Source organism: Scyliorhinus torazame, chromosome 2, assembly GCF_047496885.1.
Source record: "Scyliorhinus torazame isolate Kashiwa2021f chromosome 2, sScyTor2.1, whole genome shotgun sequence".
Classification (NCBI taxonomy): Eukaryota; Metazoa; Chordata; class Chondrichthyes; order Carcharhiniformes; family Scyliorhinidae; genus Scyliorhinus; species Scyliorhinus torazame.
Window position 1 is genome coordinate 396468213 of NC_092708.1, and position 28000 is coordinate 396496212.

At 51.8% G+C, this 28000-nt stretch overlaps 1 protein-coding gene across 1 annotated transcript in view; it reads left to right on the top strand.

Annotated features, from left to right (window-relative positions):
- LOC140407937 (coiled-coil domain-containing protein 170-like) overlaps positions 1 to 28000 on the top strand; it is a 118784-nt gene that overhangs the window by 25813 nt on the left and 64971 nt on the right. The window contains exons 5-8 of the mRNA XM_072495126.1: positions 724 to 868; positions 7837 to 8022; positions 10809 to 11126; positions 15779 to 15979. Of these exons, the coding sequence (XP_072351227.1) occupies positions 724 to 868; positions 7837 to 8022; positions 10809 to 11126; positions 15779 to 15979 (850 nt within the window). The remainder of the gene's footprint in view (positions 1 to 723; positions 869 to 7836; positions 8023 to 10808; positions 11127 to 15778; positions 15980 to 28000) is intronic.

The following is a 28000-nucleotide window of genomic DNA, read 5'->3' on the forward strand; positions in this document are numbered from 1 at the left end:
CTCAAGGTGCTGACTCTCACTGGGGTACAGGGTCCCCTCCTCCCCTCAAGGTGCTGACTCTCACTGGGGTACGGGGCCCCCTCCTCCCCTCAAGGTGCTGACTCTCACTGGGGTACAGGGTCCCCTCCTCCCCTCAAGGTGCTGACTCTCACTGGGGTACAGGGACCCCCCTCCTCTCCTGAAGGTGCTGACTCTCACTGGGGTACAGGGCCCCGGCCTCCCCTGAAGGTGCTGACTTTCACTGGGGTACAGGGTCCCCCTCCTCCCCTGAAGGTGCTGACTCTCACTGGGGTACAGGGTCCCCCTCCTCCCCTGAAGGTGCTGACTCTCACTGGGGTACAGGGTCCCCCTCCTCTCCTGAAGGTGCTGACTCTCACTGGGGTACAGGGTCCCCCTCCTCCCCTGAAGGTGCTGACTCTCACTGGGGTACAGGGTCATCTATTGTTGGTCCACAAGCTCTGCTGGATAAGCCCTCACCCTCTGGATCAAAGAACAATCTCATCCATTTCATTGCCTCTTTTCCTGAGCCCTGTGGGAGAGTGGTCTACGCTGATGGACCCTTTGTTGCTCCCTCAGATTCTCTCCTGTCTCTCACAGGGGTTTGATGCCGAGATCAGGGTCTCGGGATAGGTGAGGTTCGAGTGTGAGTGGAGAATTTGGACACTGACGTTTGTATGATGGTCATGCCTACCAACGTGAGACTGTTGCTGATTCCCCACACAGGCTGCAGCTGAGCGAGAGGGAGCAGACAGAGCAGAAGGCAGTGAGTATGGAGAGGAGACTGACCACTGGCATTGAGAAACTTGCCCGCAGCCTGAACTCTGACCCCGAGGGCCAGCGTGATCCACTTGACTACCTGACCAGCAAGGTAGGCCTGTAAATTTAGTGCAGAAGTGTGGCACCCTCCTGCAGGGTTTTCACCTTCAGCAACTGGTGGATGCCATTCCACCCCTCGACTCTGTTGTACTGGAACAAGCAGAGGGAAGATGGCAGCTGAAGTGAAGAATTTAATAACCCTTCCATTCCTATTTAGGAACCAGGAGAGGCAGGGGTGCTTCTGTCTGGATATCCAAGCTAACCCGCTGCTTCCTCGATTGAGATACCACCCCCCTTCCACCATCAAACCCATCCCCTTCCAAAGATCCCCCTCCCTCCCAGCTTGGGAGTCAGGAATGGAACCCTCTCCCCACCCTCCCAATCGTAGTTGCAAGCTCATAAAATTCAGCTGTGATTTGACTTTCTTGCCGAGATCTTGCACACCACAAAACATCATAAAATCTCTGTCACATTTCTTCAGCAACCCCCCACGCTGATCAGAAAACCTGCCGCTGCCAGTGTTGGGGTCAAAGACACTTGGTGAAACACAATAAAAAAATTACCAACCATGTTTAGTTGGTCAGCTTCACATGAGTTTAAAGCAACAACTTGCATTTATTTTGTGCCTTCAACTAGTACAGTTGACAAGGGGGAGCCAGTAGATGTGGTATATTTGGACTTTCAGAAGGCGTTTGACAAAGTCCTGCATTAGAGATTATTGTGCAAGATTAAAGCGCATGGGATTGGGGGAAGTGTATTGAGGTGGATAGAAAACTGGTTGGCAGAGAGGAAACAAAGAGTAGGAATTAATGGGTCCTTTTCAAATTGGCAGGCAGTAACCAGTGGGGAACCACAGGGATCGGTGCTGGGACCCCAGCTATTCACAATAAATATTAATGATTTGGATGAGGGAACAAAATGTAACATCTCAAAGTTTGCAGATGATACCTAGTTGGGTGAGAGGGTGAACTGTGACGAGGATGCAGAGATCCTACAGCATGATCTGGACAGGTTGGGCGAGTGGGCAAATCAATGGCAGATGCAGTATAATTTGGATAAGTGTGAGGTTATTCATGTTGGAAGCAAAAACAGGAAGGCAGATTACTACCCGAATGGTTGTAAATTGGGAGAGGGGTGTGTGCAGCGGGATCTGGGTGTCCTTGTGCACCAGTCGCTGAAGGTAAGCATACAGGTGCAGCAGGCGGTAAAGAAGGCTAATGGTAGGGTGGCCTTCACTGTGGTGTTGGGTGTTCTAACACACAGAAGAGCCAACACAGTTGCATATGGTACAACACTTGTTTATTTAAACTCACTATTTACAACTTGGTCTTTGCACTCTGCACGTGGGGGGCTCCCTGCTTGTGGTGTTTCAACAGCTCTTTCATGCTTCCTTCTCCCCAGACCTACCGACCTCCAGGTGTCGTGCTCGTGCTTTTTATGTGGTTGGTGTTCTTGTCTGTGATTGGTTGTGGTGTTGTGTACTCTGATTTGCCTGTTAGTGTGTCCATCATGATGTGTGTGTTTGAATATCATGACATCCCCCCTTTTTACAAAGATATGTGCCTACGTGGTAATAAATATGATCGTGACGTGAGTGCATCTAAGAGTGTGTGTGTGTCGTGTGCAGCATGTGTCTATGACGGAACTATGTACATGGGGCGATGTCGAGTGCGTCACATGAATCCAGTTGTACCATAACATAACAGAAATGCGAACGAGAGAAGAAGAAAAAAAATTTTGAACAGTTGTCCAGTCAGACGACATCTGGAACGATAAACAACAACAGGTTATCATGTAAAATTGTCCAACTTATTAAACATATGAACTGTATTATAAGTCCATTCTAATGGGTTTGCGACGAATTCGGGTTGACCGCCTTAAGGGTGGATCAAGAACCACCGGCTGCTGTGCAGGCATGGCCATGGGTGGCGATGGAAAGGGCGTGATGTGCGGCAGCTCCACAAAGTCATCCTCGGAAGCCTGTTGAGGATCTGGCGTGTTGTGTGGCTGTGAACGTGGAAGTCGGCGAAGGGCGCGCCGATTGCGGCGACGCACGGAACCATCCGGCATGCGAACCAGGAACGAGCGGGGAGCCACTTGTCGGAGGACTTCGGCCGGTGCTGACCAGCCACCATACGGTTGATGGACGCGTACTTTGTCTCCGGAGGACAGGGGGGGCAGGTCCGTCGCTCGTGTGTCGTACCGACCTTTCTGGCGATCACGCTGCAGTTGCATGTCCCGAAGAACCGCCTCATGGTCTGTTGTCGGTGCCAGGACGGAAGGTACCGTCGTCCTGAGGGAGCGACCCATTAGTAGCTGCGCTGGCGAGAGGCCCGTGGATAACGGGGCCGATCGATAGGCCAGCAAGGCAAGGTTAAAGTCCGATCCGGCATCAGCCGCCTTGCACAGGAGCCGCTTTGCGATGTGGACACCCTTTTCAGCCTTCCCGTTCGATTGTGGATGCAGAGGGCTGGATGTCACATGAGTGAAACCATATGCTGCGGCAAAGGACGACCATTCACGGCTGGCAAAACAAGGTCCATTGTCTGACATGACAGTCCTTGGAATGCCATGGCGAGCAAACGTTTCCTTGCAGGCCCCAATGACTGCGGACGACGTCAGATCATGGAGAGGCATGACTTCCGGGTAGTTTGAGAAGTAGTCTATAATAACAATGTAATCTCTGCCGAGCGCGTGAAATAGGTCAACACCCACCTTCGCCCAGGGGGACGTCACCATCTCGTGTGGTAGAAGTGTTTCCGGAGGTTGCGCCGGCTGAAACCTCTGACAGGTTGTGCAGTTGAGCACCATGTTGGCTATGTCTTCATTAATACCCGGCCAATATACCGCCGCCCGGGCCCTTCGTCTGCATTTTTCGACACCCAAGTGGCCTTCGTGTAGTTGACGAAGAATCATCTGGCGCACACTGTGTGGAATGACGATCCTATGCGATTTCATAAGGACCCCGTCTATATTGGTGAGATCATCTCGCACATTGTAAAACTGGGGGCACTGCCCTTTTAGCCACCCTTCCGTCATGTGGCGCATCACTCGCTGCAGCAGAGGGTCAGTCGCCGTCTCTGCGCGTATGTGGGCCAGACAAGGATCATCAGCTGGCATATTTGCTGCTGTCAGAGTCACGTGTGCCTCAATTTGACGCACGAACCCCTCCGCATCTGGTGGTGTGCTCACTGCTCGGGAAAGAGTGTCCGCCACTATGAGTTCCTTCCCCGGAGTGTAGATCAGTTCAAAATCGTACCTCCTGAGTTTGAGTAAGATGCGCTGGAGGCGAGGAGTCATGTCGTTCAGGTCTTTGTTAATGATGTTGACCAGGGGGCGGTGGTCAGTTTCGACCGTGAATCGTGGCAGGCCATACACATAGTCGTGGAACTTGTCCAGTCCAGTTAACAAGCCCAGGCATTCTTTTTCGATTTGCGCGTAGCGCTGTTCGGTAGGGGTCATGGCTCGTGAGGCATACGCAACCGGGGCCCATGATGACGTGCTGTCTTTTTGCAGGAGTACCGCTCCAATACCAGATTGGCTGGCGTCTGTTGAGATCTTTGTAGGGCGAGTCGCGTCAAAGAAGGCCAGCACTGGTGCCGTGACCAGTTTGTGCTTGAGCTCCTCCCATTCCTGCTGATGCGACTGGTGCCAGTTGAATTCCGTCGATTTTTTTACGAGATGGCGCATGTTTGTTGTATGAGAAGCCAGGTTGGGAATGAACTTCCCAAGGAAGTTGACCATGCCCAGGAATCTTAAGACAGCCTTCTTGTCAGCCGGTCGTGGCATGGCTGTGATGGCGCTAACCTTGTCTGCATCGGGACGGACCCCGGACCTTGAGATGTGGTCCCCGAGGAATTTCAGCTCCGTCTGGCCGAAAGCACACTTCGCACGGTTGAGACGCAGGCCATTTTGCCGTATGCGGGTGAAGACACGTCGAAGACGATGCATGTGTTCCTGCGGAGTGGTGGACCAAATGATGATATCGTCCACATATACACGTACCCCTTCGATGCCTTCCATCATCTGCTCCATAATGCGGTGGAATACTTCAGATGCCGAAATGATGCCGAATGGCATCCGGTTGTAGCAGAATCTGCCAAAAGGGGTGTTGAATGTGCATAGTCTTCGGCTGGCCGGGTCCAGTTGGATCTGCCAGAATCCTTTGGACGCATCCAATTTAGTGAATATGTTGGCTCGCGCCATCTCGCTGGTGAGGTCTTCTCGTTTTGGGATGGGATAGTGTTCCCGCATGATGTTGTTGTTCAGATCTTTTGGATCTATACATATACGGAGCTCGCCAGAGGGCTTCTTTACACAGACCATGGAGCTGACCCATGGCGTGGGCTCCGTGACTTTGGATAGGACCCCTTGGTCCTGAAGAATCTGCAGTTGTGCCTTGAGGCGGTCTTTGAGAGGCGCAGGAACCCTGCGAGGTGCGTGAACGACAGGGATGGCGTCCGGTCTGAGTCGAATCTTGTACGTGTGTGGCAATGTCCCCATGCCTTCAAAAACCTCCTGGTTGTGAGCGAGGAGGGAATGGAGATTCGCGTGGAACTCAGCATCCGGGAAGTCGGATATCTCATCTGGAGAGAGAGACATGATGCGCTGTACCAGGTGAAGGACCTTACACGCTTGTGCGCCCAGTAACGAGTCCTTTGATGAGCCCACAACTTCGAAGGGGAGTGTGGCCGTGTACCCCTTGTGAGTCACCTGTAGCTGGCAAGATCCTACGGACGGGATAACGTTCCCGTTATAGTCAACCATCTTAAGCCGGGATGGTGTGATGAGTGGTTTGACCTTCATGGCCTGGACTGCAGAGTAAGCAATCAGGTTGGCGGATGCGCCGGTGTCCAGACGGAAGGCGACGCGCGATCGGTTGACCGTCAGGGTGGCACACCACTCATCGTCTGGATTGATGGCATTGACCTTGTTGACATCAATGACGGCAACTCTGAAGTCATCCTGGTCATCTGCATCACTTAACTGGAAGTCTTGATGCGTGGGCTGGACGGTCCTGACTCGTGTGCGAGGTTGTCGAGGATGCGCCGGATCCATGGGTTGAGCCGCACGACAGCGGGCTGCGTAGTGGCCTATCATGGCACATCTGTTGCACTGTTGGTATTTTGCAGGACATTGCCCTTTTAAGTGTAGACCTCCACACTTGCTGCACGTCATGACGTCACGGCGTTCGTTGCGCCACTGCGCATGCGCAGTGCGATCTTGCGGTGGGCGCGCCTGCGCAGTGCGTCCCTCGTTGTGGCCGTTATTCTTGGCGCGCACCTGCGCGGGAGACCGCGAAAAGCGCGGGAAGCGGCCGCTGTCGTCCGGGCCGTGGGGCGGGAAGAAATCGACGGCCTGGATGCGTTCAACGTCGTGGGCGGCCTGGCTTGCCGATTCGACGGCTGGGGACCCCCTCCGTGCCAACTCGGACGCCTGGAATCGGGCAAAACGGCAGGTCGCATTTTCATGGAGGACACAGGCTTCCACAGCAGACGCTAAGGTGAGGCTCTTTATTTTAAGAAGCTGCTGGCGTAGGCCACTGGAGGCAACGCCAAAAACAATCTGGTCCCTGATCATGGACTCTGTGGTGGTGCCGTAACCGCAGGACTGCGCTAGAATCCGGAGGTGCGTCAAAAAGGGTTGAAAAAGCTCCTCCTTACCTTGCAGGCGTTGCTGAAAGATGTATCTTTCGAAAGTTTCGTTTACTTCAGTTTGAAAGTGCTGGTCCATTTTGAGGATGACCGTGTCATATTTGGCCTGGTTTTCGCCTTCCTCGAACACCAGTGAATTAAAGACATCATTTGGGTGGGGGCCTGCGTAGAAGAGGAGCATTGCAATCTTCGAATCATCCGAGACATTCTGTTTTTCGGTGGCACGGATGTACAGGTCAAATCGCTGCCTGTAGAGCTTCCAGTTGGTGCCTAGGTTCCCCGTGACTTGCATCGGCTGCGGTTTGCCGGTGTGGTCCATGTCCAGAATGGCAGGTTGGTAGGCAGGTATCGATCCACTCCTGTACCATGTGGTGTTGGGTGTTCTAACACACAGAAGAGCCAACACAGTTGCATATGGTACAACACTTGTTTATTTAAACTCACTATTTACAACTTGGTCTTTGCACTCTGCACGTGGGGGGCTCCCTGCTTGTGGTGTTTCAACAGCTCTTTCATGCTTCCTTCTCCCCAGACCTACCGACCTCCAGGTGTCGTGCTCGTGCTTTTTATGTGGTTGGTGTTCTTGTCTGTGATTGGTTGTGGTGTTGTGTACTCTGATTTGCCTGTTAGTGTGTCCATCATGATGTGTGTGTTTGAATATCATGACATTCACTGAGAGAGGTTTCGAGTGCAGACTGATTCCAGGGATGGTGGGACTGTCATATGAGGAGAGATTGACTAGGTTGGGATTGTTCTTGCTGGAGTTCAGAAGAATGAGGCGGGATCTCAGAGAGATTTATAAAATTCTAACAGGACTAGACAGGGTAGATGCAGGGAAGTTGTTCCCGATGGTGGGTGTGTCCAGAACCAGGGGTCACAGTCTGAGGATTCAGGGTAAACCATTTCGGACAGAGATGAGGAGACATTTCTTCACACAAAGAGTGGTGAGCCTGTGGAATTCATTGCCACAGGAAGTAGTTGATGCTAAAACATTGAATATATTCAAGAGGCGACTGGATATCGCACTCGGGGGGAATGGGATCAAAGGTTCTGGGGAGAAAGCAGGATTAGGCTATTGAGTTGGATGATCAGTCATGATGGTGATGAATGGCGGAGCAGGCTCGAAGGGCCAAAAGGCCTCCTCCTGCTCCTATCTTCTATGTATCTATGTAGTCAATCGTCCTGACGTGCTTCACACTTGTCGCTATAATCCAGTTTGAATGGGACCGCGCACAATATAAGTTGCAATGTCTCTGGCCCAGCACGTTTGAACACTTTTCCAATGACCTTTTCTTGATTCCGAGAGTGGATGGATTGTCCCTGTGCCGGACCTTTCATGTTTTTAATGGATGTTCTTTGGATTTAGGCTTCCGAGCTGTTCCAGGAACACCGCCTGTGGGAGACGAGGATAGCGACGCTGGAGGAGACATTGGCCAGTCAGGAGCTGGAGTTCAGGGCTGGTCGCCAAACACTAATGAAGCTGGTCTCTGATGCAGGCAAAGCACAGCAAACGGCAGCCACGTACAGTGTGGACATGAAAGCTACCAGAAAGGTAAAAAAAAAACGTTGTTTATAGAATTACTTGAGTGTTCAGCAGAAACAGACCATTTGGCCAACAGGCCTGTGTCAGTGTTGATGTTCCTCATAAGTTTGCTCCACTGAATTACAACCTACCCTATCAACATATCCTTCGAATCCCTTCTCCCTCGTGTTTTTATCCACTATTCCTTTCCATATATTTCTGCTATTCACCTCAACTATTCCTTGAGGTAGTGACTTCCACATTCTCATCACTCTCTGGCTAAAGAAATCTCCCGAATTCCCAATAGGGTTTACTGTTTTATGTTTATTTCCCCTGGTTTTGGACTCTTTCACATCTCTACATCTACTCCATCAACTCCTTTTATTATCTTAAAGATCTCTATTATGTCACCCTCAGTCTTCCTATTTTTACCCCAGTCTGTTCAACTTTTCCTGATTGGTATAACCTCTCAATTCTAGTATCATAAATCTGAACCTTTGTTGTACCTTCTCCAAAGGCCCTTCTTCTTTATAATGAGAACTGTGGAAGAGAGAATCTAGCCATCTTCCCCTAGACTAGACATTCAATAGTATTATCGTTGCTAAATCAACATCCTGGGGGGAGGCCATTGATCAGAAACTGAACTGGGCCAGCCACGTGAACACTTGTGGCTACCAGAGCAAGCCAGAGGCTGGGAATCCTGACTCCCTTTGAGGAAATGTAACCTAGCCTTGCGATCTCGCTCACACAGCATCTGGGATAGGAAACAAGCCTGCGTGCTCATTACTTTTAGCTACTGTTCTTGTACGTTCGTATGACCGTTTATCGCTTCGATGAGTGAATAGAGGTTGCCTTTTTGGAGCACATCTCAAAGCTGAGAAACATGTTTATTTAACGAAAGACAACGCAAAATAGTTATATGTTTACAGTATTAAACCCTTCCAAGGTGGAAGTCACAAGAGAAATAAGCTAAACTTTTGTAAGTAACTTTTATATAATGCAACTTTTCTTTGCTTGAATTTCTTGCCAATGCCCACAGGGGATAAAGGTGGGGAGAGGGACCATTATCCCATGGAAGTCCAAACGGACTGATTTCTTCTCTCAGAGACTTCAAACTTACTATCTAATTCAGACATTGCAGAGTGTTCCTATCACATCCAAGGAAGATGTTCCTGGGTCTTTCTGTTCCTCAAACGGGCTTCTGCTCGAATTTCATATCTTAATCGACATTCTCAGCACAGTAGGAGACTCAGGCAGTTGGCCCCCGCTGTCCGTGCTAGTAATCTGAAGGAACTTTCCAATTAGTCCCCTTCCCTTCCACATTTCTCCTTCTCAAACACCCACCCTATTCCTTTTGAAGAGCTATTGCGGATTCAGGTTCCATACTCCATGTCTCAATGGCTCTGAGTAAAAAATAGTTTGACTTAATGAGCTGTGTCCTTCATAGACTCCCTGCAGTGCCGAAGGAGGCCATTCGGCCCATCGAATCTGCACCGACCCTTGGAAAGAGCTCCCTACTCAAGCCCACACCTCCACCCTATCCCAGTACCCAGTAACCCCACCTAACCTTTGGACATGAAGGGGCAATTTAGCATGGCCAATCAACCTAACCAGCACATCTTTGTACTGTTTCTTTGCTGCAAACGTGATAACATTTCTCCCACCATCTCCCTTCATCTCCTTTTCTGATGACCTAATCTCTGTAAAGAAGGACTGCATTTGTGTAGCACCCTTCATGACCTGTCAAAGCACCGTTAGGGCAAACAAAGTAACTTGCAGTCATTGTGGTATGAAGAGGGGCCCAGTGAATTGGGTCTATGTTGTCCAGAGTTTCGACAATCTCGCGGAAGCAGACAAGTGGGCGGATTCTCCCCCCCCCCCTCCCCCCCCCGGCCAGGTCGGAGAATCGCCGGGGGGGGGGCGGCGTGAATCCCGCCCGAATTCTCCGGCGCCGTTTTTTTGGCGGGGGCGCATGTGCCAGAACACGCTGCCGCTCCTGCGCGTGCGCCAACTCGCGCTGGCCGGCGGAGACCCCTCCAGCGCCAGCCCAGCCCCCGAAGGTGCGGTGGATTCCGCACCTTCCGGGCGGCCCGACGCCGGAGTGGTTCACGCCGCTCCTCGCCGCCGGTGCGGTTGGCCCCGCCGGTTAGCGGAGAATCCCGGCCAAGGTTCTGAAGGGGTTTGACAGGATGGACACTGACCATCGCCCACCACCCCCCCCCGCCCCGGTCGGGGAATACAAAAACCCAGGGGCACATCTGGGTAAGGGGTAAGGGGGTCGATCATTTAGGAGTGAGATGAGGAGAAACTTCTTCACTCAGAGGATTGTGAGTCTTTGGAATTCTGTACCCCAGAAGGTTATTTAAGGCTCAGGGAATAAAGTGTATAGGGAGCAGGCAAGTGGAGGTGGAACCGATGAGCAGTCCTGATTGGACTGAATGGGGAGCAGGCTCAATGGGTTGATTTGGCTCCTCCTGCTCCTGTTTCGTATGTTATTATAATGTTGGGAACGCAGCAGTCAATTTGTGCACAGCAAGCTCCCACAGACATCAATGTGATAATGACCAGATAATCTAGTGTCTCTTTTAGCGAGTGTCAATTGGGAGATGAATATTGGCCTCGAGACTGGGGTAATTCCCTTGTCCTTCTTCAAATACAGCCCACCTGATAGAGGCCGCCTGGGTTGACATCTGATCTCACCTCCCTCAGTACTGCACTGCGAGTATCGGCCCGGACTTTGTGTCTCGTCTGTAGATTTGGACCTGTACCCACAACCTGCTGAGTTATGACTTGGTATTTGTTCCTTGTTTGCCTAGGAGAGGGACGAAGCTTTCCTCCTGAAGAAGAGGGTGGAGCAGGAGAACAAGATCCTTCGTGAGAGGCTGGAGGACTGCCAACGAACTTTGGGCACCGCCTGCCAGGAACAGGCCCTCAATGAGAAACAAGTGAGTGACCTGGATGACCGCCTGCGCAGCAGCACCTACCAAACGAGAGCGGCCAACGTGCTACACCAGAGTTTGATTGACCAGCTGGCTGCATTGCTGAGTGATGGCTTTGACAGTGTTGCTGCCACAGAGGAAGCCATCAAAACCAAAGTGAAAGAAATCTGCGGGAATTACCAGACCCAGAAAGTCGTGAGTATCATGGGGTCAACATGAAGGGTTCGCAGGATACGTAGAATCATGGAATGTACGGGGGGGGGACGGGACGTGCTGAGCCTGCACGTTCTCCCCGTGTCTGCGTGGGTTTCCTCCGGGTGCTCCGGTTTCCTCCCACAGTCCAAAGACGTGCGGGTTAGGTGGATTGGCCATGATAAATTGCCCTTAGTGCCCAAAAAGGTTAGGAGGGGTTATTGGGTTACAGGGGTAGGGTGGACGTGGGGGCTTAAGAGGGTCGGTGCAGACTCGATGGGCCTAATGGCCTCCTTCTGCACTGTATGTTCCATGTTCGATGTTCTATGTTTACTCTTGTACTTGAATCCTCTTGCATTGAAAGGCCAACCCATTTGCCTTCCTAATTGTTTGCTGCACCTGTATGTGAGCTTTCAGTGACTGGTGAAGAAGGTCTGCCCGGTCCCTCTGGACATCAACACTTCCCAATCTCCCACCTGTAACCCTCTGTATTTCTGCTGATCCTACCAACGTGGCCTACCAATCCTACCCTTGGGGCTGGTTTAGCACACTGGGCTAAATCGCTGGCTTTTAAAGCAGACCAAGGCAGGCCAGCAGCACGGTTCAATTCCCGTACCAGCCTCCCCGAACAGGCGCCGGAATGTGGCGACTAGGGGCTTTTCACAGTAACTTCATTTGAAGCCAACTGGTGACAATAAGCGATTTTCATTTTTCATTCCAACGTGGATAACTCCACATTTTCCCCCATTATATTCCATCTGCCCTGTTCTTGCCCACTCACTCAGCCTGTCTACATCTCCTTGAAGCTTCCTCACAACTCATTGTCCCACCTCGTCTTCCGTCATCGGCAAACTAATCAGCTTCTCTAATCTCTCGACGTAACTGAAGTACACCCCTGGGTTGTTCGGGGTTCTTCAGGGATCGATTATTCATTTCCTGCCTGCTGCTGACAGTGAGTTTTGTAGGAAGGTCGACATGTGGGCGAGCAGGCCTGAACCAACAGCGCTGCATGCAAAAGTTGCCTGAATCTGGTGTGGAAAGGTGCAAGAACACCCCTCCTAAGCTCACGTTAAAAGTTTTACAGGCTGCTGTCCTCTCCTCCCCAGACTGCTGTCACTATGTCTAGTCCTGCCAAACATAACAGAGACGATCTGATTCCAGGTATCACTTACAGTACAGACGAAGGATTAAAGAAGATGGGTATGTTTGCTTTAAAAAAGGGGCAACTTCAAGGTAACATGACTGAAGGTTTCAAGGTTTTGAAAAGGATTTACAAATTTGATGTTCTTCACTGTGGTAATCAAATCAGCACAGTTAATCTCCAGTTAATCTCCACTGAGTCTCACCTAGCATGGACTCTCCCCACTCAATGTTATCCACCATGGAGTACACCCAAATCTTGTTAATTTCTTGCTATCTTTTTTATTGCAAAGAGAACTTCTGGATATTCCTCCATTCTTACATCTCTACTCTCCAAAGGTATTCTGCTACCTCACCAGATAACAAACACCATTGTGTCATTCTACCCCAATCGAGAACAAATCAGCTGGGGTGAGCTTGTAGTTGCGAGTGTTTGAGGGGACTGAGTTTGATCAGCAGTGATCACTCCGCAGCTTAGCTGGTTCAAAGGGGCACAGTCAGATATCCCGCAAAACACCAGGGGTAACCAGCAAAGCAAAAATCTTCTTGAATAAAAGCAGGGAATGCTTTTAATGTACAGCAGGGCTATGCGGAATGACCTCCAGTGAAGTGTGAATCAAATAATTTCTCCAACAGCTCTTTGTGGGCCAGAACTTTCCACTTTGTTCTCTTTTCAAACTCACGATTATGGGATGGCATCGAAGCACAGAGACGGCATGCAACAAAATACCCAGAATCTTTTATGACCGCCGAACACATGTGTTAAATAATATCAATGTTGGTGCAACTTCGCGCTCCCAGCTTTAAAACAATTTGAAAACTCTTAAAAATACCAGAAGTATATGGCGTCCAACTGCTGGGTTACTGACTGCAAGAGGAAAATTGACAAGTAACCAAGGGAACAGCACGGCCTCACAATTGCAACAGACAATTCCGACAAAATCAGCAAATTTATAATCAAGTGACTCAATCAACTACTGAGTCTAACATCTTCCATCCAATAATAATGTGGGATTAATAATCAAATTAATACTTTCATTGTTTATCAAATTACATGCTGGAATCAATTTTGGGGTGGTTCATATTTGGATAACAGATATCTGGGAGTGAGTTACAGACTGGAATCTAATCGAGGGGTTCAGGGTGGTTTATATATAGAATAACAGATACCCGGGAGTGAGTTACAGACTGGAATCTAATCGAGGGGTTCAGGGTGGTTTATATATAGAATAACAGATACCCGGGAGTGAGTTACAGACTGGAATCTAATCGAGGGGTTCAGGGTGGTTTATATATAGAATAACAGATACCCGGGAGTGAGTTACAGACTGGAATCTAATCGAGGGGTTCAGGGTGGTTTATATATAGAATAACAGATACCCGGGAGTGAGTTACAGACTGGAATCTAATCGAGGGGTTCAGGGTGGTTTATATATAGAATAACAGATACCCGGGAGTGAGTTACAGACTGGAATCTAATCGAGGGGTTCAGGGTGGTTTATATATAGAATAACAGATACCCGGGAGTGAGTTACAGACTGGAATCTAATCGAGGGGTTCAGGGTGGTTTATATATAGAATAACAGATACCCGGGAGTGAGTTACAGACTGGAATCTAATCGAGGGGTTCAGGGTGGTTTATATATAGAATAACAGATACCCGGGAGTGAGTTACAGACTGGAATCTAATCGAGGGGTTCAGGGTGGTTTATATATAGAATAACAGATACCCGGGAGTGAGTTACAGACTGGAATCTAATCGAGGGGTTCAGGGTGGTTTATATATAGAATAACAGATACTCGGGAGTGAGTTACAGACTGGAATCTAATCGAGGGGTTCAGGGTGGTTTGTATATAGAATAACAGATACCCGGGAGAGAGTTACAGACTGGAATCTAATCGAGGGGTTCGGGGTGGTTTATATATAGAATAACAGATAACCGGGAGTGAGTTACAGACTGGAATCTAATCGAGGTGTTCGGGGTGGTTTATATATAGAATAACAGATACCCGGGAGTGAGTTACAGACTGGAATCTAATCGAGGGATTCAGGGTGGTTTATATATAGAATAACAGATACCCGGGAGTGAGTTACAGACTGGAATCTAATCGAGGAGTTCAGGGTGGTTTATATATAGAATAACAGATACCCGGGAGTGAGTTACAGACTGGAATCTAATCGAGGGGTTCATGGTGGTTTATATATAGAATAACAGATACCCGGGAGTGAGTTACAGACTGGAATCTAATCGAGGGGTTCGGGGTGGTTTATATCTAGAATGACAGATACCCGGGAGTGAGTTACAGACTGGAATCTAATTGAGGGGTTCGGCGTGGTTTATATGTAGAATAACAGATACCCGGGAGTGAGTTCCTGACTGGAATATCTAATATAGGGGTTCGGGGAGATTTCTTTATCACGGGTGCCTTTATTCTGCACCACTTTCTGCTTTCTCATCACATCAGACCTTGTGCCTCCAATCTGCAAATTACACGTGTCATGTGAGAATACCTTTAAAACATGGATGTTTAAGCAGTGTACCTTTAAGAAAACAGTGATGTCAGAGAGTGGGTGGAGCTGGGCTTTAGATCAGCCTTTTTGCAGTTTTTAGTTGCAGTTTGAAAAAGAGCTTGTGTGTGTCTGTGTGTTTCCAAAGAGCTGTAGTTTGGAGGAAAAGAGCTGGGTGTGTGTCTGTGTTTTGCAGTGAGCTGGATTTGCTGTGATCTCTGCCATGAAAGACTATCTCTGGATCATTTGGGTGATTAAACTCATAACAGTAAAGCCTTTAACCTGATGTGATTCTGTTTAAAGGTGTTAACTCTCTTGGAAGTTTGAAGGAACATTTTGAGGAATTATTTACTGTTGCAATATTTTCGGAGTTATCTTTGAAGTAAGGGGTGCTAAGAGATCCCATGTTTATTTAAGATGTTAAGTTGAGCTCATGGAATAAACATTGTTTTGTGTTTAAAAACCCACGTGTCCATAATTATAATCCCACACCTAGGGAACAAGCCGTGTGCTAGGAATAGCAACAAATACATTAAAGGGGGAGGTTGGTTGAACCCCATGATACATTTTGGGGTTCTGAAAATGCCTCGCCCATAACACACAAATTAAATAAAAATTGGTCATGTATCCATTTAAATACTTCCATGGCTCCTTCTCCGTCCTATCACTGTAAACCCTCCCCTCCTCTCCAACCCCCACCCTCTGCGCCCTCGAATTCTGGCCATTTAATCATCTCTGATTTTAATCACTCCTATGTTGGTGGTTGTGCCTTTAACTGCCTGGATCCTAGGCTCTGGAACACCCTCCCTTAATCTCCCGCACATATTTCCCCGTTTCAGATGCTTCTTAAAACCCATGTCCTTGACTAAGGTTTTTGTCATCTGTCCTATTGTCTGCTTACATGGCTCTGTGATAGGTTTGATTTGCTAATGCTCCTGCAAAGCCCAACTGGAACTTGTTACCGTGTTAAAGGTGCTTTCTAAATGCAAGTTGTTTTTGTTGAAAGAAAATGAAGGACCTCAAGGAGCAGATCGCTAAGATGAACGAACAGTTGGAGCATCAGAGTGAAATCTACCATCAGACACTGGGTCGTGCTCGGCAGGCGGAGGAAATGCTAAGCGAACGGGAAGAGACCCTCAGGCACCTTGAAGGCCAGCTCGCTGCCGAGGACCTGCTGAAAGGGGGCCGCCAGTTCGAACTGAAGAAGGTCAGCTTATGCAAGGTTTTCCCCATCAAAGTCTGTTCAATTCTGTGCACCCTACCTCAGGAAGGATAGATTGGCTTTGATTGGAGGGGACAGATTCACCAGAGTGATACCAGGATAAGAGAGTAGAATTATGAGCAGAGCTTGAGTTGACTGGCTAAAAGCAAATTACTGCAGATACTGGAATCTCAAACAAAAACAGAAAGTGCTGGACAACCTCAGTGGTCTGACAGCCTCTGTGGAGAGAGGAGGAAGCAAACATTTCGAGTCTGGATAACTCTTTGTCAAAGTCAGAGAGAACTGGAAATGGGGTCAGATTTATGCTGGATTGGGAGGGCGGTGGGGCTGGATAGGTGCAGGTTGTCAAAGGTGCCATGGAAATAAGACAAAAGGAAAGTAAATGGGGATTAAGGCGAGGTCTCCACCATGGCGGAGGTGGAAGTGACTCCCTCCACTGCGCATGCGTGGGAAACTGTCAGCGGCCGCTGACGCTCCCGCGCATGCGCCACCCGGAGATGTCATTTCCGCGCCAGCTGGCGGGGCAACAAAGGCCGTTTCCGCCAGCTGGCGGGGCGGAACTTCCTCCGGCGTCGGCCTAGCCCCTCAATGTTGGGGCTCGGCCCCCAAAGATGCGGAGCATTCCGCACCTTTGGGGCGGCGCGATGCCCGTCTGATTGGCGCCATTTTGGGTGCCAGTCGGCGGACATCGTGCCGTTTCCGGAGAATTTCGCCCCAGGTGCTGTTCCTCCAGTTTGTGCTGGGCTTCACCGGGACGTTGCAGCAGGCCAAGGATGGACGTGTGGGTGTGAGAGCAGGACGGGGAGTTGAAATGGCAGCGACAGGAAGGTCCGGGTCCTGCATGTGGACGGACTGGAGGTGTTCTGCAGAGCGGTCACCCAGTCTGTGTTTAGTCTCTCCAATGTAGAGTAGACTGCACTGGGAGCGAATGCAATAGACCAGATTGAAGGAGGTGCACGTGAAGCGCTGCCTCACCTGAAAAGAGTATTTAGGACCTGGGATGGTGAGCAGGGAGGAGGTAAAGGTTAGGTGTTGCACCTTCTGCCATTGCATGGGAAGGTGCCGTGGGAAGAGATTGAGGTGTTGGGGGTGATGAAGGAGTGGACCAGGGTATCCCGGAGGGAACGGTCCCTGCGAAATGCTGATGGGGAGTGAGGGGAAGATGTGCTTGGTGGCGGCATCACGCTGGAGTTGGAGGAACGGGTTGCGGATGATCCTTTGAATGCGGAGCCTGGTGGGGTGAAAGGTGAGGACAAGGGGGACCCTCTCCTGGTTCTGGGAGGGAAGGGAGGGGGTGAGGGCAGAGATGCGGGAGATGTGTCCGAGACGGTTGAGAGCCCTGTCGACCAGAGTGGGTGGGAAACCACGATTAAGGAAGAACAAAGATATGTCAGCAGCACCGCTTTGGAAAGTGGCATCATCGGAACTGATGTGACTGAGGGAAGGAACTGGGAGAATGGGATGGAGTCATTACAGGATGTGGGGTGTGAAGAGCTGTAGTCGAGGGAGCTGTGGGAGTCGGTGGGTTTGTAATGGTTTGTAATGGTCAGTGGGTTTGTAATTCTGATCTTTTCATGTGACACCATCCCCACCCTTCTTAGTCCTTGTCACCTCTATTTACATTCCTTTTGTCTCCTGTCCTCATCATCTTTGTCTATCTCCATCTATCGCTGGCCCCCCTATCCAGCCCCACGCCCCCCCCTCTCCAGGATAAATCTGACCCCATTTCCAGTTCTCCCCAGCTTTGACAAAGAGTCACCCAAACTCGAAACGTTCGCTGCCTTCTCTCTCTCTACAGATACTGTCGGGCCTGCGGAGATTGTCCAGCATTTTCTGTTGTTGAATTGATCAGACTTGTATTCCTTCAAGTTAAGGGTGATCGAATTAAGATCATTAAAGGATGTGATAGGACAGATAGAAATTATTTCCTCTGGTGGTGGAGTTTGTTTCCTTCATTCCTGGAGAGTAGGGATCACTGACAAGGCCAACACTTATTGCCTCTCCCGATGTGCCCCTGAGAAGGTGATGGTGAACCGCTTCGTGAACTGCTGCAGCCCGTCTGGGTCGTAGCTTTTTGTTGATGTAGTTTTTTTTCATACAAAGCAGTTTGCTCGGCAACCGCAGACAGTTTAAAAAAAATAAAAACAATTTTTATTAAAGGTTTTCATAAAATATCAATAACAAAATGAGAAAGAAAAAAGAACCCAACAGGGTTAAGTACAAAACACAATCTAAAAAAGCAACCCCCCAAACCCCTCCCCCCTGTACCTAAATAATAAATTAACATTAACACCCCGACTTAAGACAACAGGTGTATACACCCCCTCAGACCCTTCCGGTGCAAATAACTTAAACAAAAATAAAGTAAACCCCCCCGCCCCCCAAGCTGCTGCTGCCATTGACCAATGTCTAGCGTTCTGCCAGGAAGTCTAAGAACGGTTGCCACCGCCTAAAGAACCCTTGTACCGACCCTCTCAAGGCGAATTTCACCCTCTCCAATTTAATGAACCCTGCCGTATCGCTGGTCCAGGATTCCACACTTGGGGGCCTCGTATCTTTCCACTGAAGGAGAATCCTTCGCCGGGCTACCAGGGACGCAAAGGCCAGAATTCCGGCCTCTTTCGCCTCCTGCACTCCCGGCTCCTCTGCCACCCCAAATATTGCGAGCCCCCAGCCCGGCTTGACCCTGGATCCTACCACCCTCGACACCGTCCTCGCTACACCCTCCCAAAATTCCTCCAGCGCTGGGCATGCCCAGAACATATGTGTGTGATTTGCTGGGCTCCCTGAGCACCTAACACACCTGTCCTCACCCCCAAAGAACCGGCTCATCCTTGTCCCAGTCATGTGTGCCCTGTGCAGCACCTTAAACTGTATGAGGCTGAGCCTCGCACACGAAGAGGAAGAGTTCACCCTCCCTAGGGCATCTGCCCACTTCCCCTCCTCGATCTCCTCCCCCAACTCCTCCTCCCACTTTCCTTTCAACTCCACCACCGAGGCCTCCTCCTCCTCCTGCATCACCTGGTAAGTTTCCAAGATCTTCCCCACTCCCACCCACCCCCCCGAGAGCACCCTGTCCTGTACTGTGTGTGGCTGTAGCCGTGGGAATTCCATCACCTGCCGTCTGGCAAACGCCCTTACCTGTAAGTACCTGAAGATGTTCCCCGGGGGGGAGCCCGTACTTCTCCTCCAGCTCACCCAAGCTCGCGAACTTCCCGTCCACAAACAGGTCCCCCAACTTTCGTATCCCTGCCCTGTGCCACCCCGAAAACCCTCCACCTGTTCTTCCTGGGGCGAACCGGTGGTTCCCCCGTAATGGGGTCCGTGCCGAGGCCCCAACTTCCCCCCCTATGCCGCCTCCACTGCCCCCATATTTTGAGGGCCACCACCAACACCGGGCTCATGGTATACCTCATTGGAGGGAGCGGCAGCGGCGCCATTGCCAGCGCCCCCAGACTCGTACCCACACAGGATGCCGTCTCCAGCCTCTTCCATGCAGCCCCCTCCCCCTCCATCACCCACTTGCGCACCATCATCGCATTGGCGGCCCAGTAGTACCCACAGAGGTTGGGCAGCGCCAGCCCCCCCCTATCTCTACTACGTTCCAGGAACACCCTTCTCACCCTCGGAGTCCCTCGCGCCCACACAAACCCCATTATACTCCTGTTAAGCCGCCTGAAAAAAGCCTTCGGGATAAACACGGGAAGGCACTGGAACAGGATCAAAAACCTTGGGAGCACCGTCATTTTGATTGACTGCACCCTACCCGCCAGGGACAGCGGCAACGCGTCCCACCTCTTGAACTCCTCCTCCATTTGCTCCACCAGCCTTGTAAAGTTAAGCCTATGCAGAGCCCCCCAGCTCCTGGCCACCTGGACCCCCAAATATCTGAAGCTCCTCTCTGCCCTTTTTAGTGGGAGCTCGCCAATCCCCCTCTCCTGGTCCCCTAGCTGAACTACGAACAGCTCGCTCTTCCCCATATTGAGCTTGTACCGCGAAAAGTCCCCGAATTCCCAAAGGATCCTCATTACCTCCGGCATTCCTCCCACCGGGTCCGCCACATACAGCAGCAGGTCGTCCGCATAAAGCGACACCCTATGCTCCTCCCCACCCCGCACCAACCCCTCCAGTTCCTCGACTCTCTCAGTGCCATAGCCAGGGGTTCAATCGCCAGTGTGAAGAGCAGGGGGGACAGGGGACACCCCTGTCTTGTCCCTCGGTGCAACCGAAAGTACTCGGACCTCCTCCTATTTGTGGCCACACTCGCCATCGGGACCTCATACAACAGCCTAACCCACCTGACAAACCCCTCCCCAAACCCAAACCTCTTCAGCACCTCCCACAGGTACCCCCACTCTACCTTATCGAAGGCTTTCTCAGCGTCCATCGCCACCACTATCTCCGCCTCCCCCTCCCTCACCGGCATCATGATAACGTTCAAAAGCCTCCGCACATTCGTGTTCAACTGTCTCCCCTTCACAAACCCCGTCTGGTCTTCATGGATGATCTGCGGCACACAATCCTCAATCCTCGTGGCTAAGACCTTCGCCAGCACCTTGGCATCTACATTTAGCAAGGAAATCGGTCTGTAAGACCCACATTGCAGGGGATCCTTGTCACGCTTCAGGATCAAGGAGATCAGTGCCCGGGACATCGTCGGGGGTAAAGCCCCCCCCCCTTGCCTCATTAAAGGTCCTAACTAACAGTGGGCCCAACAGGTCCATATATTCTTTATAGAACTCGACCAGGAAACCGTCCGGCCCTGGTGCCTTCCCCGCCTGGATGCTTCCTATCCCTTTGATCAGCTCCTCCAGCGCAATCGGGGCCCCCAATCCCGCCACCAGTCACTCTTCCACCTTTGGAAACCTCAATTGGTCCAGGAAATGGCCCATCCCTCCCTCCTCCCGTGGAGGCTCGGATCGGTACAATTCCTCGTCGAAGTCCCTGAAGACCCCATTGATGCCAACCCCACTCCGCACCACGCTCCCTCCCCTATCCTTAACTCCCCCGATCTCCCTAGCTGCGTCCCACTTCCGAAGCTGATGCGCCAGCATTCGGCTCGCCCCCTCCCCACACTCGTAGACCGCCCCCTGCCCCCCCCCCCCTCCACTGCACCTCCGCCCTCCTGGTGGTCACCAGGTCGAATTCGGCCTGGAGGCTGCGCCTCTCCCTCAACAGCTCTCCCCTCACCACCGCCTTCAGTGACTCCCATACCATCCCCACTCAGACCTCCCCGTTGTCGTTGGTCTCCAAGTACCTCTCTATACTTCCTCAGACCCGCTCGCTCACCTCCTCGTCCGCCAACAGCCCCACCTCCAAGCGCCACAGCGGGCGCTGGTCCCTCGCCTCCCCATCTCCAAGTCCACCCAATGCGGGACGTGGTCCGAAATGGCTATTGCCGAATACTCGGTATCCTCTACTCTCGCTATCAGCGCCCTACTCAAAATGAAAACGTCGATTCGAGAATAAGCCTTATGGACATGTGAGAAGAATGAAAATTCCCTAACCCCCGGCCTTGCAAATCTCCAAGGGTCCACCCCTCCCATCTGGTCCATAAACCCCCTCAGCACTCTAGCCGCCGCCGGCTTCCTACCCGTCCTAGACCTGGAGCGATCCAGTGCCGGATCCAACACCGTGTTAAAGTCTCCCCCCATTATCAGGCCCCCCACTTCCAAGTCTGGGATCCGACCCAACATACGCCACATAAAACCCGCATCGTCCCAGTTCGGAGCGTACACATTGACCAGTACCACCCTCTCTCCCTGCAACTTACCACTTACCATTATGTACCTGCCGCCATTATCTGCCACAATGCTCGACGCCTCGAATGACACCTTCTTTCCCACCAAGATCGCCACCCCTCGATTTTTGGCACCTAGCCCCGAGTGAAACACCTGACCTACCCACCCTTTCCTCAGTCTTACCTGGTCTGCCACCTTCAGGTGTGTCTCCTGGAGCATAACCACATCCGCCTTAAACCTCTTCAGGTGCGTAAACACGCGGGCCCGCTTAACCGGCCCATTCAGTCCCCTTACATTCCAGGTTATCAGCCGGATCAGGGGGCTACCCGCCCCCCTCTCCCGCCGACTAGCCATGACCCCTCCTCGACCAGCCACGCGCCCGCACCCCACACCCGGCCCGTTCCCCACAGCGGCACCCCCCCGTCTCGACCCCCCCCACTCACTCCAGCTCCTCCTTGACCTTAGCAGCAGCAACTCGATTCACCCCCCCCCCCCCCCGGCTAGGACCCGCCCTAGCTGGTTTACTCCCCCCATTGCACTTCCGCAAGTCAGCTGACTCCTGCTGACCCCGGCCATTCCCGCCTCCCCTTCGACTCCTCCCATTGTGTGGCACACCCTCCTCTCCCGCTCCCCATCCACAGGCTCTCTCCCTCCCCCCTCCGTTCTAAGCGCGGGAAACAATCCTCGCTCCCCCGCCCCGGCCCCCCCCCCGCCCCCCCCCCCCCCAGTCTTCGGCGTGGGACAAAGTCCCGCGCTCTCCACCTACCAGGCCCCGCCACCAACCAAACCAGCGCCCAACCCGCCCCATCCACCCTCCCCAACCCGAAAGAGAAAAACACAGAGAAAAAGAAACGCAAAACAATGCAAAGGCCCCCCCGCCCCCCCAAAACCACAAATAGGCATAACATATCCACCGCAGTCCCCAATCGCCCATCCCGACCCTCAGTCTGTGTCCAGCTTCACGTCCGGCCCCTTCAGCCCCTCTGGGAGGCCCAGAATCCGCAGATTCTTCCGCCTCGACCGATTCTCCATCTCCTCGAACCGCTCCTGCCATTTCTTGTGGAGCGCCTCGTGCGCCTCCACCTTTACCGCAAGGCCTAAGATCTCGTCCTCATTTTCAGAGATCTTTTGTCGAGCCTCTCGGATCGCCACCCCCTGGGCCGTCTGTGTCTCCAGCAGCTTATCAATAGAAGCCTTCATCGGCTCTAGCAGGTCCGTTTTAATCTCTCTGAAGCAGCGCTGGATACCCTCCTGTTGCTCCTCCGCCCACTGCCTCCACGCTGCCTGGTCTCCGCCCGCCGCCATTTTGTCCTTCTTCCCTCGCACCTTCTTCGGGTCCACCACCACCTTTTTTGTCGCCCCGCTCCTAGGTAAAGCCATATACTGACGGGGAGCTGTTATTAACTCCTTCCCAAACCGGGAAACGTCGAAAAAGTGCCCTTGGGGGCCCTGAAAAGAGCCCAAAAGTCCGTTTTTGCGGGAGCCGCCGAATGTGCGACTTAGCTCCGCATAGCCGCAACCGGAAGTCGAGAGGGAATCCTTTTGGCAGTGTTCGCTTCACCAATCTGCCCCAAAAAGTCTGTGGAAACTCCTGAAAAAGGTCTGAGAGTCGGTTCCAGACGGGAGCTGCCGAATGCGCGACCTACTCCTCCATGGCCGCCACCGGAAGCCTCGTCCCCGCTTCTTCAATGGCCTTGGTAGATCTCTTCACAGTTGTTCCCTCTGCTGCTAGAATTCACCTTTAATAAAGGCCCTCAAGTCAGCTTGCAGCCTTTAAACTTGCCCTTCCCCCGCCTGCATGCTGGAAGAGGCTCTGTTTATCCTGCAGTTACAGACAAATCTTTTACTGTTTCTGCCGGGTCTGGTAACCAAGAGACATAACATTCCTGGGGGACACTGTCAGGGGAATGTTGCAGTCTTCTTCCCACACCGGGAAATGTCGAAAAGATGCCGTGGGGGCCCTGTAAAAGAGCCGAAAAGTCCGTTCCAAGCGGGAGCTACCGAACATGCGACCTAGCTCTGCATCGCCGCACCCGGAGGTCACCGCAGGGACAGTTAAGTGACAGCCACATTGCGGTGTGTCTGGAGTCACAGGCCAGGCCAGGTAAAGATGGCAGATTTCACTCCCGAAATGACATTGGTGAAGCCGGTTTTTAAGTCAAACCGGTAGCTACATGGGGCGGGATTCTCCGCAAACTGGCGGAGCTAAACGGCACAGGAGAGGTCACGGCCGCCACGCTGTGGGAGGCACTCAAGGTGGGCGTTAGGGAGGAGTTCATTTCTATTTGGGCACGCAAGGAGATAGCAGCACGGGCAGAGATGGTGGACGGGACTTTGAGGGTGGTTAAGAGATACTCGGAGGCCCCGGAGGCAGGGTTGTTGAGGGAGAGGCAGAGGCTCCAGATGGAGTTTGGGCGAGTGTCTCCAGGCAGTCATGGAGGGCCAGAGGGGCAGTATACGAGTACAGGGAGAGGTGAGCAGGATGTTGAACTATCAGTTCAGGGAGCAAGAGGCGGCGAGGGAGTTCGGCAGAGTTAGGGACGATAAGGGCAAGGTGGTGATGACCCGGAGAGGGTGAATGGCATGTTTGAGGTGTTCTGCAGAAGGTTATACGAGTCGGAGCCCCCGGCCGGGGGGCGGGCAGGTGGCGGTTTTTGGATGGACTGGAGTTTTCCAAGGTAGAGGAGGAGCTGGTTGAGGGACTGGGGGCCCCAGTTGGGTTGAGGGAGGCGATGAAGACTATGGGGAGATGCAGGCAGGGAAGGCCCCGGGTCCGGACGGGTTCCCAGTGCAGTTCTACAAAAGATTGGGGAGGTCCTGGGGCCAATGCGGGCGAGGGTCGAGACGAAGCAACGCAGAGGGGGGATTCCCCCCCCCACACATTGTCGCAGCTTCCATCTCCCTGATATTAAAGCAGGATATGGACCCGGAGCCGTACCGCCCGCTACCTTAACTCAACAAAGCTGTTGGTGAAGGTGCGGGCCTCGCGAATCGAGGACTGTGTCCCGGGGGTGATAGGTGAGGACCAAACAGGTTTTGTGACGGGGAGGCAGTTGATGGCAAGCGTGAGGAGGCTGCTTAATGTAATCATGATGCCTTCGGAGGGGCAGGAGGTGGAAGTAGTGGTGGAGATGGACGTGAAGAAGGTGATTGATCGGGTGGAGTGGGAGTATCTGCTGGAGGTGTTGGGGTGGTTTGGGTTCAGGCAGGGGTTTGCAGAAGGTTTGTAGAAGTTTGTAGAAGTGTGCGGATGAACCGAGTGAGTTTGGGGTACTTTGGGCTGCATCGAGGGACGAGACAGGGGTGCCCTCTCTCCCCATTGCTCTTCACCTTGGCGATAGAGCCACTGGCATTGGCGCTTAGGGCGTCGAGGGACTGGAGAGAGATCGAATGGGTGGGGGGGCATCGAGCATAGGGTCTCGCATTATGCAGGCGACCTGTTGCTGTATATTTCAGACCCGTTGGATTGGATTGGATTTGATTTATTGTCACGTGTAGCGAGGTACAGTGAAAAGTATTTTTCTGCGCACAGTTCAGACAGATCATTCCGTACATGAAAAAATACATAGGGCAAACATAAAATACACAATGTAAATACATAGACACAGGCATCGGGTGAAGCATACAGGGTGTAGTGTACTCAGTAGAGAAGATGTGTGATGAGATCAGATTAGTGCATAAGAGGGCCGTTTAGGAGTCTGATAACAGCGGGGAAGAAGCTGTTTTTGACTCTGTTCGTGCGTGTTCTCAGACTTTTGTATTTCCTGCCCGATGGAAGAAGTTGGAAGAGAGAATAACCCGGGTGGGAGGGATCTTTCATTATGCTGCCCGCTTTCAGTGGGGGAACATGTGGTGAACAGTGACCACAATTCAGAAAGCTTTTGGATACTCATGGAAAATGAATGAAACTATACAGTGAATGGTAGAACCCTCAAGAGTATTGACAGTCAGAGAGATCTTGGTGTACAGGTCCACAGGTCACTGAAAGGGGCAACACAGGTGGAGAAGGTAGTCAAGAAGGCATACGGCATGCTTGCCTTCATTGGCCGGGGCATTGAGTATAAGAATTGGCAAGTCATGTTGCAGCTGTATAGAACCTTAGTTAGGCCACACTTGGAGTATAGTGTTCAATTCTGGTCGCCACACTACCAGAAGGATGTAGAGGCTTTAGAGAGGGTGCAGAAGAGATTTACCAGGATGTTGCCTGGTATGGAGGGCATTAGCAATGAGGAGCGGTTGAATAAACTCGGTTTGTTCTCACTGGAACGAAGGAGGTTGAGGGGCGACCGGATAGAGGTCTACAAAATTATGAGGGGCATAGACAGAGTGGATAGTCAGAGGCTTTTCCCCAGGGTAGAGGGGCCAATTACTAGGGGGCATAGGTTTAAGGTGCGAGGGGCAAGGTTTAGAGTAGATGTACGAGGCAAGTTTTTTACACAGAGGGTAGTGGGTGCCTGGAACTCGCTACCGGAGGTGGTGGTGGAAGCAGGGACGGTAGTGACATTTAAGGGGCATCTTGACAAATACATGAATAGGATGGGAATAGAGGGATACGGACCCAGGAAGTGTAGAAGATTGTAGTTTAGTCGGGCAGCATGGTCGGCACGGGCTTGGAGGACTGAAGGGCCTGTTCCTGTGCTGTACTTTTCTTTGTTCTTTGTTCTTTGTTGGAAAGGACGAGTGTTGTCCTAGGGTTAAGGTGCTAAATTGGGGGAAGGCTAACTACAACCAGATTAGGCAGGATTTGGAGGCCGTTGTTTGGGAGAGGCTGTTTGCGGATAAATCCACATTAGGCATGTGGGAGTCTTTTAGGGAGCAGTTGATGGGAATGCAGGACAGGCATGTGCCGGTAAAAAGGAATGGACAGGAAAGGCAGGATTCAGGAACCATGGATATCCAGGGAAATTGCGAGTTGAGTCAAAAAGATAAAGGATGCATACATGAGGTCTAGGCAACTAAAAACAGATGGAGCACTTGAAGAATGCAGGGAAAGTAGAAAAGAGCTCAAATAGGGAGTTAGGAGGGCAAAAAGGGGTCACAAAATGTCCTTGGCAGACAGAATTAAGGAAAATCCCAAAGCATTTTATACGTCCCTTAGGAACAAGAGAGTAGCTAGAGAAAGAGTTGGTCCACTCAAGGACAAAGGAGGGAAATTATGCATGGAACTATGAGGAAGTGGATGAGATCCTTAATGAGTATCTTGCATCAGTATTCACAAAGGAGAGGGGCACGCTGATTGGTGGTGTCTCAGAGGGATATGTAAACACTTTAGGACAAGTAATTATTACGAGGGAGATGTGTTAAAAAGTATTAAGGTAGACAAATCCCCAGGGCCAGATGACGTCTATCCCAGATTACTGAGGGAGACAAGAGATGAAATCGCTGGGCCTCCAACAGAAATCTTTGAGTCCTTGTTGGCCACAGGTGAGATCCCAGAGGATTGGAGGATAGCCAATGTTGTCCCGTTATTTAAGAAGGGTAGCAAGGATCACCCGGGTAATTATAGGCCAGTGAGCTTGACGTCAGTGCGAGTGAAATTGTTGGAAAAGATTCTCAGAGTGCCGGCGGAAACAGAGAATTTCCTGCCGTTTTACGACTCCAAAATCGGCGCTGAACCCTCATTGATTCTGCGACCAGTGAATGGCTAGCCACGGTGCCGGGTAAAACCCCCGGCTCCCGTGCCAAAAACCGCCGGAGAATGGCTGGATCCGTGGCCGTGCACGCGCACAGCGACGACCTGCAGCAGTGGCGCCGTATAACATGGCGCCGGCCGTGAGCGGACCCAACCTGCCATTTACGGCCCCACAGGCCACCCCTTGGTCACCCTCCACCTGTACCCTCAGCCCTCGCAGAAGCCCCCCCCCCCCCGGCTACCAGCATGGCTCCCGGCCGAGTGTGGCGCTGGACCACATGTCAACTGTGCGGTCGGGAACTAGGCCCAATGAGGGTGGAGCATCGGGAAGAGCCTTCCAATGACCCGCTGACGCTGTTCCAACGGTGTGCGGCACGCGACGCGATGATGCCATCTCGGAGACTCGAAAACCGGCGTGAAACCGGCGCCGCCTCCGATTTGGGTATTGGAAGGGATTCTCTGCCCGATCGCCGATTACGATATTGGCGTCGGCCAATGGAAAATCCCACCCAGGATCTCTTCACATTTGGGAGTGAATGGTCTTATTAGCGACAGACAGCATGGTTTTGCACGAGGCAGCTCATGTCGCACTAACTTAATTGAATTTTTTGAGGAGGTGACAAAAATGATTGA